The sequence below is a fragment of the Hoplias malabaricus genome, chromosome Y, assembly GCF_029633855.1.
Source record: "Hoplias malabaricus isolate fHopMal1 chromosome Y, fHopMal1.hap1, whole genome shotgun sequence".
Taxonomy (NCBI): Eukaryota; Metazoa; Chordata; class Actinopteri; order Characiformes; family Erythrinidae; genus Hoplias; species Hoplias malabaricus.
The window spans coordinates 9023659-9036314 of record NC_089820.1 but is presented as its reverse complement, the minus strand read 5'-3'; the positions used below and the strand labels follow the sequence as shown (position 1 = coordinate 9036314).

Genomic DNA, 12656 nt, shown 5'->3' with positions numbered 1-12656 from the left:
AAGACTGAAAATTAATAACTTTCTGCTGTGCAGTTGGAATACGAACACTGGCAACCTGTTGTTGTCTAATTGTATAACTGACAGCATTTATCAGCCAATAGGTGTAATCTTTTGGCATGCCCATATCACCTTTTTAAACACCCACCTTTTGACATGCCCACAACTCCTGTCTGCAGAGACCTATACTAGTCCAGATTGGGCACTTCTCAAAGAGAATATACTGATGCAGCAACGCTATGAGTCAGCAGTGTTTAGCTTTAATTTCCTGCTCAATGATAATGCTCACATCAGGCTTGGCTCATATTTGAGGAAAATTTCATAAACCGTTGCGCTTCCTACAGTTTTCTCCTTGTCCAGGCATTTTTTCCTATCAGAAAACTGTCACTCTGGTGATACCTTTCGCTGTCACTGTTGTGGTACCCTATTCTAACCTTTAGTGACCAGTAATTTACCTCTATTGTACTGTTTTCTGAGAGGTATGTAGGTATGGTTAAAGGTAGTATATTAAAGGGTATAGCTACTCATTAATGTTAAGTGTACATTAGCAGTAGAGTCTCAAAACCACATTGTTTCAAAGCAAAATCTAATTTATGTGGTTCTCTGCAACCAGAGATCTTAACTGGAACAGTGTTTTATTTGAGAATTTAGGCTTTAGATGTGGGGGACACCTTGTTGTCTTGGCATTGATCTTGAGTAAAAAGCTCTAAAATCTTGTTTCTCTGATTTTTGGAAGAATAAATTGTTGTAATATGTTTACTCTATTCTCATAATAAAAATATATAAGACAGATAGACTTCTGCATTGCATGTTAATGTTCAAAAAACAATATGAACAGAAACTTAAAGGGGACATATTATGCAAAACTCACTTTTTGAGTGCTTTTATATTTACACTTGGGTCTCTACTGCTCCTATAACACTCCAACTGTGAAAAAAAAATCCATCCATTTTCTGTGAGTCAGTTGAAAGTGTTTGGTGTCAGGAATCATATGCTTCTATGAGCCGTTTGGATGGCTCCCTTATTGTAACCTCACACAGTTTCACAGAACCACCCTAGCATTCATGAAGGTGTTTGTGCAGGTAGAGCCGTACGGAAGGCTGTTGGGCTCAAAACATGTTGACACCTGCACTTTAACACAATTAAATTTTTGCACATACACCTGTATACTTTATTCATGGTAACATGGACAAAAAGGACACGCTTACATGCTTTCTAAGGTCTCCACCAATGGTAGGCTTCAAATCCAGTACATATACAAAATATGACTTGCATCACATATTGTAGCTGACAAAGAAACATAAATCCTCTGTAAACATAGCCCCCATGTTTCATCTTAATTATTCACAACATAGTGAGCTAAGCACTGACATATGGCTATGTGGAGCTCTACGTGAGCAATGTGAATACAGCAAAACTAGTGAGCTAATTCCCATGGCAACTGGAAGTTCATTTTTCAGAGGATAGAAATCTCTGGGGTTTAATACCTTAAAATTTGTAAAAGTGCATATAATTATATAACCTCATAAAATGTTCCAAAGCATTTCATTATTTTGTATCAAACAAGAATCACTATTCTCTCAGACTATGGGTCTGACACACCTTTTAATGGCATACTGCCTAAACAATACCGTGTCAACATAAAGCCATAGTGAAATGAATTTTCCAGATCATCCTCTTTCTGAAAACATATAGAATGTGCTCAAAGATACAATCAAATAGTAATCTATTTTTAATATCTCTCTCTTTCTCTCTCTCTCACACACATTCTGGGAAGAAGATTTGCGCTTGGAGTTGTCTAAAATATACGGCCGTATATTGGCAAATGTCAAAGAGAAAGAAAGCTGAGTATAATATAATTTACTTGGGGAACAATTGTACACACACATGTATTTAAAGAACTATGTTGTTTTTAATTTTTTTTCTCCAATGTGTGTTTTTTAAACAGAGTGCCTAAACTTGCTGTAGCACCAAAGGTATGAGCACCAGTATGCTCAAACACAAGCACATACACAAAACAAACAAACAAATAAACAAATACATAAAAAAAAATAAAACCCTTCCAAATGTTCATAAAACGTGTAGAAATATGTGTTTAATGTGTTTGGCCATATCATTCACTTCTAGAAATAGATATAAAATAAAAATCATAAAATCATATATATGTAAACAGCCTCTAACCAGCTGAGAAACTATACCAAGTATATTTTCAGCCTATATATTTAAGTAATCTATGTTGATTTTGATATTTGTTTTAGGTTATAAAGCATTTTTAGCATTTAGTATTTTAGTATCATGTTCTATCTTCTACTGTCTCTTATGTACAGTGGAATTTTTTATTTTTTTTTAGTCCATTGCTGTTAGTGCTTCTTGTATGTGATGTCTGTAAGCTACTGAGACTTTGAATTTCCCCTGGGGATCAATAAAGTATCTATCTATGTATATAAGTTCTAAATATCAATCCTAAACCTCAGAGGCTAAAACCAAAACATTGTACAGGATGATGTACTTGTTTGGCATTGCTACCTGACGCCTCCAACAGTGCCTTTAGTTCAGGTGTGTTCCCTGGAAGGTTGGCCCTGGGGAGGCCATTGTGCACACCTACAGGCGAGCTTGTTTTGGTCATCAGCTTTGGACCACCAGTCATTGGTGTTACGCTCCTTTAACCCCAGTACACCTCAGGGATCTTGTCCTGCCACTCCCTGGTACCCTAGGTGTTGTTTGGCCCCCAGATCGTTGCTTCCTCCTCAACCACAGCCAGAAGCTTGCCCTTTCTGCCTCTTCCGCCAGTTCTTTGATGACCTTCCTGTATCCTGCTCCTGTCCAAGCCAGGTTCCGGAGTGGACATGATGTTGAGGAGCCAACAAAAAGGAGCCAATACCCCTCTTCAATTGGACACATTATGGCTTTCCAGCCTGCCTCCCCGCACTCAACTGCCAGGTCGGAGTACTTGGTTTGCTTCTGCTCATGTGCAGCTCCCAAGAATTCCAAATTTGAAAAAAGAATGGGCTCAAGTAGAAAGATCCTGAGAAGTTCATTATTGTTCATTATAAATTGAGTTGACAGTGATGGGTTTAGGAGGCATCAGGAGGAGGATGCTTCTCTGTAAGGGCTTCTCATCGATATCTTGCTTTAATTCAGGCAGTTTGTTTCTAATTTTCTGTTTAAATTCCCCCTTAAAGTATGCTTTCAGTTCTGTCTGAAGGTCACTGATTTGCTTATGTTTTAGACCTACTTGAAATGCCTTTATTGCCTCATTTTCATCTGTGCCACTTTTGTTGTTTCTTGCAGCCATTTACACTTTAATTTAGCCCCTCCAGACATTCTGTAAATGAACAAAGTTGTTATATTTTTTTACTTTTGAAGTTTGGAGGGGTTAATTATTCTGACTACCGAGAGCTCAGCTCCCCACCATAAGCCTGTTAACTAGAGTTTGAGTTTAAGTTCTTGATTTCTTTACTTGCAAGTTGTATGCGGAGTGTCTGGTTTTCCTTCTTCAAGTTCAAATATGCCACCATGATTATCAAAACCAGAATTATTATTGCCACAGTGAATAATCCAAACACCAACATCAGTAGAGTGTTCTGTTCCTTGCATGGCAGGGGATCTACAAAACATAAAAACAGTTTCAATGTGGCACCAAAGTCTGTTGTAAATAATCAGCCATGTCAGAGAATGTCACTTCACACCAGACATTAACTCATGTCCAGTGCTGTGCTTCAGCACAGATGTGCAGTGTTAGAATGCATATAAATATCATGCTTATTTTACACTCATTTAGATTTCAACCTTTCATCAACAATATTTTTTTCCAAGCCTCACTTTGAGTTATCAACAGAGGTAACATACCATTGTTACCTCTTACACTGTTTATCAGTGTAAACATCTCAACTGCAAAAATGTCCTGGTTCTGGATTTAATATAATGAAGTAGAAGAAAAATCCTGAGTAGTGCATGGTGGTGCTCTGAGAAAATAAGAAGTTGAGTGTTGATGTTGAATGTATTGGAATGTATGTGAAATTTTTAATGTTCTTATGCATGTTGGTTTCCATGATATTATTATATATGTAAAGCAAAACAGCAAAACAAAAAAAAACCCCATATATATATATATATATATATATATATATATATATATATATATATATATATTTTATAAGTGAAAATAAATTTTTGAATGAGGTGTGTATTGGCTTTAACATATTAAGCTTTAATTAAATAGTACAGAAAAAAATGTACAATGCGTACCGTATTGAGTGCTGCGTGGCATTCGAGAGAGCTTATGGATTGGTTTGGGTTCACCTAAAAAACACATAACAACAATATCACAATGCAAGATCTTCAAGATTTCAGTTTCTTTAATATTTGCTGTAGTTTCCTGTGATAAGATTAGCATCTCCATTCTATACAGCCAATCATGAAATACTTGATGGAGATTATTTTTTTACAACTAGACAATTGAGTCTTGCAATGAGATGTTGCTGTAATGGTTGATTTCCCTTAATGATTTTAATGAAGGTCTGGAGAGGCTAAGCTACACAGATGATCTAACACTAAAAGGACATCCCATTATCAGTCAAAAACACCTTTAAAACACATAGCATTTTCCTGTGCAAACCCAGTTTAAAATCACAAATAAATAAATAAAAAAATAATAATAAAACAAAATAAAAAATGAAAAACCCTAGATGTTGGGATATCAGCTAATGCATAAACTGCTTGTACATTTTTCTTTTGTCCACACTCAGACTACAGAGCACAATAAATGTAGAACAGGAGGAAGACAATTAAAGTGAAAAGAATGTGTTTGGTAATACTTTAAAGAATCTGAGTAAGACTTGGTGGTACAAACTGCATTAATTTCATACCTTCAATTGTTACTTCGTAAATGTGAATGGGCTCAGTATTAAGGGTGTCCATTACAGTGTAAATGCCGCTATCAGTTGGAGCCACTTCCCTGAGCTCTAGGGCAGATGTTAGTGATGTCCTCTTTTTATATTCAGGTTTACAATCTAATAAGCGTCCATCCACTGAACAGATCTGACCACTGGATGGCCCAGCTGTGCTGTTAAACATCACTGCTACTGTGTCTGGTATGTCCAACTTCAACAACAGTGGTTCATTGGCCCTTACATGAAGTGGAGTATACGATGCTGGGTGTAAAAAAAAAAGAAAACCATAATCAGAAATCTTATTAAAATGAATATGATACTTTAATGACACCAAAAACACAGAAGTATACTTACGCAAAATCTGAAGGTTCACATCACAGATGTCTGTACTCTCACAGTCACATGTGTACCTTGCTCTCTTACTAAAATCTGCGTCAGTTATAGTGAGAGAGAGATTTCCCTCCACATACTGATCGTGGAACATCTGATATCCCTCTTTCATTGATCTGCATGAAGTCTGATCACATTGAACTAAAATATCTGTGGGTTTTTGAAACACAGTCCACCTGACCATACCAGAACAGCTCCCAGAACAGGGGAGAGTAACACTATCATTAAGCTTCACTTTAATTGATGTAACAATTGATTCATAAACTGAAAGAGAGAAAAAGACAAAAGAGATATAGCATGTGTTAAGACAATAAAATTTCCTCCAAAATATATCTGAATAATATTGAATAAAGTCATGCCATTGCCTAATAATAAATTATTTTCTGCAATTATTCTTCTTCATGTTATGAAATAGCCATTATACAGACACCCAAAGGACTAAACATGTCTGAAATTCTCGATTAAACTTATTTTAAACATGACCAACACTATGCTGGGGACCAGCTGCATAGTGCATAAACTTGTTCATCAAGGGACTACAAATAAATTTTAAGTGGCACTTCATAGAAAGAAAAAGAAAATTAAATATTTATGGTGGTAAAATTGACTAGCTCTTCCTTTAAAGAAGCTCCAATATCAACAAACCAAACATCAACAAACCAAAAGTGATGGTAAATATGGAAGTATTTAAGATGCGCATAAAGCAGGTAATCTGAAGGTAATAAAGCAGTACTTACCAGGGATGGAGGTAATGATCAGTAATAGTGTGACACTTTTGTAGATGTTCATCCTTCAACTACAGAGAAATAAAATATAATCACTATTGTACACACAGACAAGAATACAAGCATTAAAAAAGAGAAATCAAATAAATGAAAGAAGATTTAACTTAAATTTATGACAGAAACTACCCAAATGACCCTGATCTGCAGTTTACATACCCTGAAATTTTGGCATGATAACATACACACAAGTTGACAAACACTGGTTTAAATGGCTAATAATGTAACCATCCTCACCTGTGATCTGTTTGCTTGTAGTCAGTGTGTGTGTATAAAATATACTGGGCTTCTGACACACCCTGCATTTTTCATCCAGTACATACATGTGTGTAGGAGCATGAGATACGCATCCTAAATCCCTTTATTAAAAATGTTGGTTTTTTTTTAATTCAGTGTACAGTTTTGGGACACTCAAGCAAATAATAACAGTAAACTAAGATTGTGTAATGCACTGGATAAAAACAGACTTATCATGTAAAACACATGGTAAACACATAAAAACATTAGAAATTTTGGTCAGAGCATGCGCACAGCTGCAAAGTAGCTCATTTCAACAAGTAGCTCCGTATCCGACATAGCGGCCAGCGTCACAGGCTTTGCTTTGCCACTAACATGTTTTTTGCCTTTTCACGTGGACAGAAATATTTTAAACGGCGCTCGTGTGGACAAGACAATATTTTAAAACAAATGGGGAAAACACCCGTGTACGTGTAGAATATTTTGTGTGGAAAGTTCCTCTTGTTGCAACGCACTAAACACAAGACTGTGAAATAATAACATCAACACAGGACGAAAAATAGGAATAAGGACATGGCTTGCCGGTGGGAATTGTCTAATAAACATTTCTTGTGGCATAGTATATATACACAAATCGAAAATATTCTTTGAAGCTGCCATGTTTATTTAAACATGCTGCTGCGGTATCAGAATACAACTCAGAGTTACACAGATTATCCCAAATTCCCCTGAACTTTAAATATTTTACCATACTTACTGCTCTGTGTGTCTGCTTGGGCAAAGTAGAATCTGTGGTAATATATTAAAAAATATAAAATCTCAGGAAATCAATTTCCAGCTGCGGAGAAACTTCCTTAACTTACTATTCCACTACCAGATATCAGGTGACGCAACTGTAATAAAATTGGCTCAGCGTTTTTCAATGCAACTACCACATATTGTGAACTTATTCACACACACTGGCGTTCAATGTTTTTACTGCTACAAGATGTGAAAATATTATCTGCTTTACCGACGAGTTGCTTCTGGCGGAGAAGCGCTTTAGCGACGCAACATCTTTTCAAAATAAAAGTCTACAAAAAGTATAATGCATTCAAATACGTAAACTTTGTAACACACTTCTGAAAGCTGATTTTACATCAGCTTCCATATGTGTTGCATGCAAACCTTTTAACAAATTTGTGAAAACAGATTCTATGTGTGGTATGGCTAAATGCCTAATAGTGTTGTATAGTAATGATAACATGCACTCTTGCAGCATTAAAGACCAGTAGAGGTCTTATAGGGACACATCCACTGTAGATTGGGTGGAACCCAGGTAGGGAGCATATTGATCCACAGGGGAAGAGAAAAGTGAGCACACCCAGATGAGTTCACGTCCACCTTGTTTAAACGAAGGGACGGCGGGAATCGTCTGGTGCGTTGCTGCCGCTAATAGGGAACTTAATCTAGTAGGTTTATGCGGGCTGGTTGTTAGTAACAGGCAGGTTTTTGAAACTTCAAGAGTCGGCAGAGCATATTTTAAGATATCTTTATTTTTAGTGTACGTGTGCTGGTGGCTGGAGCCAATCATTTGAGAAGTATAGAAGCGCAGGCAGCTGAATCAACGGTAGGTCGCTGGTTTATTAGTGCTCGCGCTGAGTGCAGCTGTTGGGAAATGGGGCCTATCCTGTGAGAGTTTCTTAACTGTTGGTAAATGTGACTACTTTTGTGTAGGTTGGTTTGCAGTGACATTAGCAGCGGCTAACTGGTGCTGGGCTGACGCTGCTCGTATGTTACTTAGGTTTCTTGTGCTTGTTCGTAAGTGTCTATGTATCATGCAGGTCGGCATCGGCACCTTACGTAGGGGTGGCAGTGGCATCTATTTTTGACAGTTGCATATGCCTCTGTTTTGCGCAAATGCCGATGACATTGACATCCGTTTTATGACACTGGCATATTGAACATCTGCCAGTAGACTAAATTTAGCTAGCATATGGATGTTTAAACTATTTATATATTTAACTACCACATGTATGCTAGTAGCATGTAAACGGACCAAACAAGTGACATGCTACAAACATAGCATCCCTTATTCGCACACAGTCCACTGTCACTGTGTTCATGGACAACTGAACTACAAGTTCTTCCCACTTAGAGGTATACGACGCTCCTCAAAACCACCACTTTCAAGACGTCGACATACCACAATGCTGCCAGGCAACATTACTACTGGACTACTAGATATATTAAAATATCTTTATGGCACGTGAAGCTCTAATAGCCTTGTACAACACTGCATGTCAAATTCTTGAAAGCTGACGTTTCAACCAAGACAATGTATGACTTTCTGATGAAGGCTCATATGTGCTGACATCCAATTCTACTGACATATAATCCAGATTTCCCCTAAATATTTTTGTCAGTCTTATGCAAAATGTGTGTATATATATATATATATATATATATATATATATATATATATATATATATGGTGTTTTTTTTTCATAATTCTTTTAAATTATCAATACATGGAATTTGTCTGAGGCTATGTAAACATTTATATAACATTGTACCATTTAAGAACTGGAATCTATGAATCGGGAGTGGCATAAAACCCCATATAGAAATGATCCTTACAAAATGAAATGTGGTATTTTTTGTATAACATTACAACTTGGTATTAAATTGGCTTTATCTTGAGTGTTCATTTTAGGAGGGCAGCTGTGTCAGTAATATGCTGCAGACTATCATCATGTACAATTTTACCAACACCAGTATGTAATAAATATTATATATTAAAGTAGTCTTGTTAGTCCAGTTCCCTTTTTCTCCTTTACAATAAAGTCCATGTGTTTATTTAACGACTTTTTTTTTAAGTCTTTAACTTGTCCACAAAAACATGGCACTGTGAAAAGATCTGACAGAAAAAAGAATTCAACATTATGTAATTACTACTGGACAGTTAGTTTAGCTGTACAAGTCATCAAAAGTCTACAAAAACAACAGATCATAAACAGCACATCATTTTTTAAGTTTTTAATCTCAATAATTAGACAATCACACTGATCACAAAGGAACATTTTGGCCATTAGTATTTCCTCAGCATTTACCAAAATAAATATACCTTTATTAACATAGACATTCAGATTAGAAACAGACTGCTTACTATTGCTAGCATCTTTTAAAAAAAAAAAACAGAATACTTGATGTTTTTAGAGATGTGGTCCTGGGTGCACTCATCACACTTTCTACAGAATGGACAAGTACTGTGAGCCTGGATGTCATGAAACAGACCAAGTGTTTTAAATGTGTGTCCTAAAAAGCAAAATAGATACAGGATAGAATTAAGGTATTAATGTTAACATGTTAGAGACTTGCAGCACCAGAACGCAGGCACACTAAACCTTATAGTATAGCCCTCTGCCACTTTTAATAGCATTCCTATACAGCATTCTATTGCATATTAGCAGTATAAAATGTATTTCCCATATATTACTGATAACCAGTGAACATGATACTACACGGCATTTAACATTACCTGTATAAAATAATATAAATAATTATGGTAGCTACACCACTATTTGTACCCATTTAATACGTAATAGTACAACACACCTACCGTGCAATGTCGCCATATTGTTTTCTCATTCTTCCTGAGAAAGACCTTAGGCCCCTAGATGATGCCAGTGTTCACTTTTCTGATTAGGCCTAGCAGGGTTGCTACCTGAATGTAAAATTCGTAAATTTAAAAAAGTAATGTATCATTTAATACACTGTCAGATTCTCATTCTCTCTCTCTCTCTCTCTCTCTCTCTCTCTCTCTCTCTCTCTCTCTCTCTCTCTCTATGTAGTTGAGATGTAGAGGCATCTCTAGTTGAAAAGCACATACCAAGATGAGGATATTGCTCTATTTCTGCTCTATGGGTGTATAATATTGACTTTATTTTGCTATTTTGGATCAAGCTGGAAATGTCTCCAAACTCAGGAGACAGCTAACTGCATTACCGAAAGTGCTCCAAAATGAAACAACTCAAGTAATAAATGCTCACTCTGCACTTCTGTGCTCATTTCTCTGTCTCCAAAACCATACAGGTGCATTGCCGGCCTTTGTTGCTTCTCTGGAATGACCTCCTTCCAGTTCATCTTGCCTGGTTTTTACCTCCAGTGGGAGGTGTCCAGGAGGCTATCCTCATCAGATGCCCGAACCACCTCAATGTATTTCCATACATTCACCCAATTAAATAACACTTTAAAACAAAATACACAAGCGTTTTCTGGAGCTTTTGGTCATATGTATTTGTGATTTTTCTGCTTTTTGCGTCTCCAATATTTACTAATGTATTTATATATAACAGTATCTTAAACACTTACAGAAATAATTGAACACATTTTAAATGATGAACATAATGCAGTCTATCCCAAAATGCACCTAACTTGTATCTACATTCATCTATCTGCAATCTGCATATTTTTGTATACTTTTTTACCTTGCTTTTCAGTGGTCAGGACTCTCACAGAACAGGTTTAATGAAGGTGGTTTCTCAGGGCTGCAATGACACTGACAGGATGATGGTGGCTGCTCAATACTTTTAAAATTCGTCCACTCACTGTCCAGTTTTTTTGACATGCCTGCCATGTTCATTCATCTTGTAGATGTACAATCAGAGACAGTAGCTTAACTGTTGTTGCATAGTCATCCTAGTTGTTGGTCATCCTCTAGTCCTATATCTATAGACACAAGCTGCTGTTGGCTGGATATGTTTGGTTGGTGGACCATTGTTAGTCCCACAGTGACACTGAGGGCTTTAAAAACTCCAGCAGCACTGTTAAGACTGATCCAGTCTTAACAGCGCCTCAGATCTACAACCCAAATCATACCTTCTTTGCTCTGTATGCAAAGCTACATGTGGACTGGACTGCAATTGTAAAACTACAAAGTTCTCCTGTGTGGTCAGTGGAGCTGAGTGAATAGACAGTGTATCGTGAATCAAGGAGGTGGTCATGATGTAATGGTTAATTGCTGTGTGTGTATGTGTTCATACACCTGAGCCTTTGAAAAGGTTAACATTTGTAAAATAGTAGTACTAAAAAAGTTTTATTATGGCCAGGTACAACACTACAATCAAATTTGACCCATCTGTCATACTGAACACACATTTTAGTGATTAGAGGCAGTGGGAAGTCCAGGGACTGATTTGGGGATTAGGTGCCTTTCTCAAGGGCACCTCAGCTGTGGATTTTGCAGCTGTTTAATTGGATGGATCCAACGACCATCCAGTCCCAAGCCCACGTCTCTAAAGATTAGGGCACAGCTGCCCCCATATACACTGTAGTAGTGCTTTTATTTATTTTATTTTTCTTCAGCCATACACACAGTAGTGCCCAACTGTCTAAATATGGATGTGTTTCACTGGTGTTTCAAGGTTTCTCTAACTTCGGACAAGTTGTCCCATACATATTTAACAGGGCATGCTCAAATAGGGTGTGATGTGATCATTTTAAAACCTGTAAACCCAAACATGCTCATATATGCTGGGGAGAGTTCCCTGTGGGAAATCTATTTAAAAAGTGTTGCAGGAATTCCTAACTGTGAAACATTGATGAAGGGCTATCAATAAAAAACTTTGTTTAATAAAATTCTGAGGATGATTCCTCATCATCTGCAGGCTCTCTGGTCTGTTTTTGTGCTCCTAACAGTCTAATGTCTTTATGAAGTCCTAGTGTCAGGAAATGGGTAAAAAAAAATAATCTTCGTCCAGTATCATAGGCTTTCTTATCTGTTGTTTTTAGACTATCGAGAGAACTCCAAACTTAAGTACTATATTTAATTTACGAAAAACACTTATATATGGAGTTAATTATGTTCATGAGGTGAAGTGCACATCCAATAATGTGGCCCTGTCACTTTTTGACACAGAGGGCCCCTGGGCAAGCATCTACATTTAACATGTTTGCAGTGGAACTGGCAGGCATTAATAAAATTGACAGTGAAGCGGTGGTCACTAATATTTTGTGGTTTTTTAAAGTGGTTCAGCCCATCACTTGGCATGAAGAGATCAACCCATTTTAGAAGAAAAAGGTACTGTAGAGGTACATTATTGTCATTAAAGTTAGTAGTATGTAGTATAATTTAATGTAAATCTAATTCTAAAGGTGCTACAGTGGTTTTAAAGTCCAGTTATGTCCTCTAAAGATCCTCTTCTACAGAAGGAGTTATGAATATATGTAAGCTTTTGTTATAGTAAATGCACAATATAATAATACATTAAAATATAATTATTTTTAAAAATGAAGTCCTGGAGATGAAATAGGGTGTTTAGATCAACTTAAAAATCTACAATTAATATAGAATATGGTACAATTATGTTTCTTATCT

General features: G+C 36.6%; 1 protein-coding gene, 2 long non-coding RNA genes and 1 pseudogene across 3 annotated transcripts; 1 reads left to right on the top strand and 3 right to left on the bottom strand.

The window, feature by feature from the left end:
- Window positions 1-12656, bottom strand: part of LOC136677908 (uncharacterized) — a 256856-nt pseudogene that overhangs the window by 157005 nt on the left and 87195 nt on the right.
- Window positions 1680-5391, bottom strand: LOC136677799 (uncharacterized). The gene is made up of 4 exons (XM_066655449.1): window positions 5244-5391; window positions 4866-5150; window positions 4246-4299; window positions 1680-3604 (listed from the first exon to the last, which is right to left on the bottom strand). The coding sequence occupies exons 1-4, from the start codon at window positions 5389-5391 to the stop codon at window positions 3420-3422; spliced, it is 672 nt and encodes a 223-aa protein (XP_066511546.1). The 3' UTR covers window positions 1680-3419.
- LOC136677849 (uncharacterized) lies at window positions 5400-7256 on the bottom strand. The gene is made up of 3 exons (XR_010796438.1): window positions 7056-7256; window positions 6017-6075; window positions 5400-5543 (listed from the first exon to the last, which is right to left on the bottom strand). It is a non-coding gene; the product is annotated as an uncharacterized lncRNA (long non-coding RNA).
- LOC136679799 (uncharacterized) lies at window positions 7703-11881 on the top strand. The gene is made up of 3 exons (XR_010796589.1): window positions 7703-7907; window positions 10373-10495; window positions 10780-11881. It is a non-coding gene; the product is annotated as an uncharacterized lncRNA (long non-coding RNA).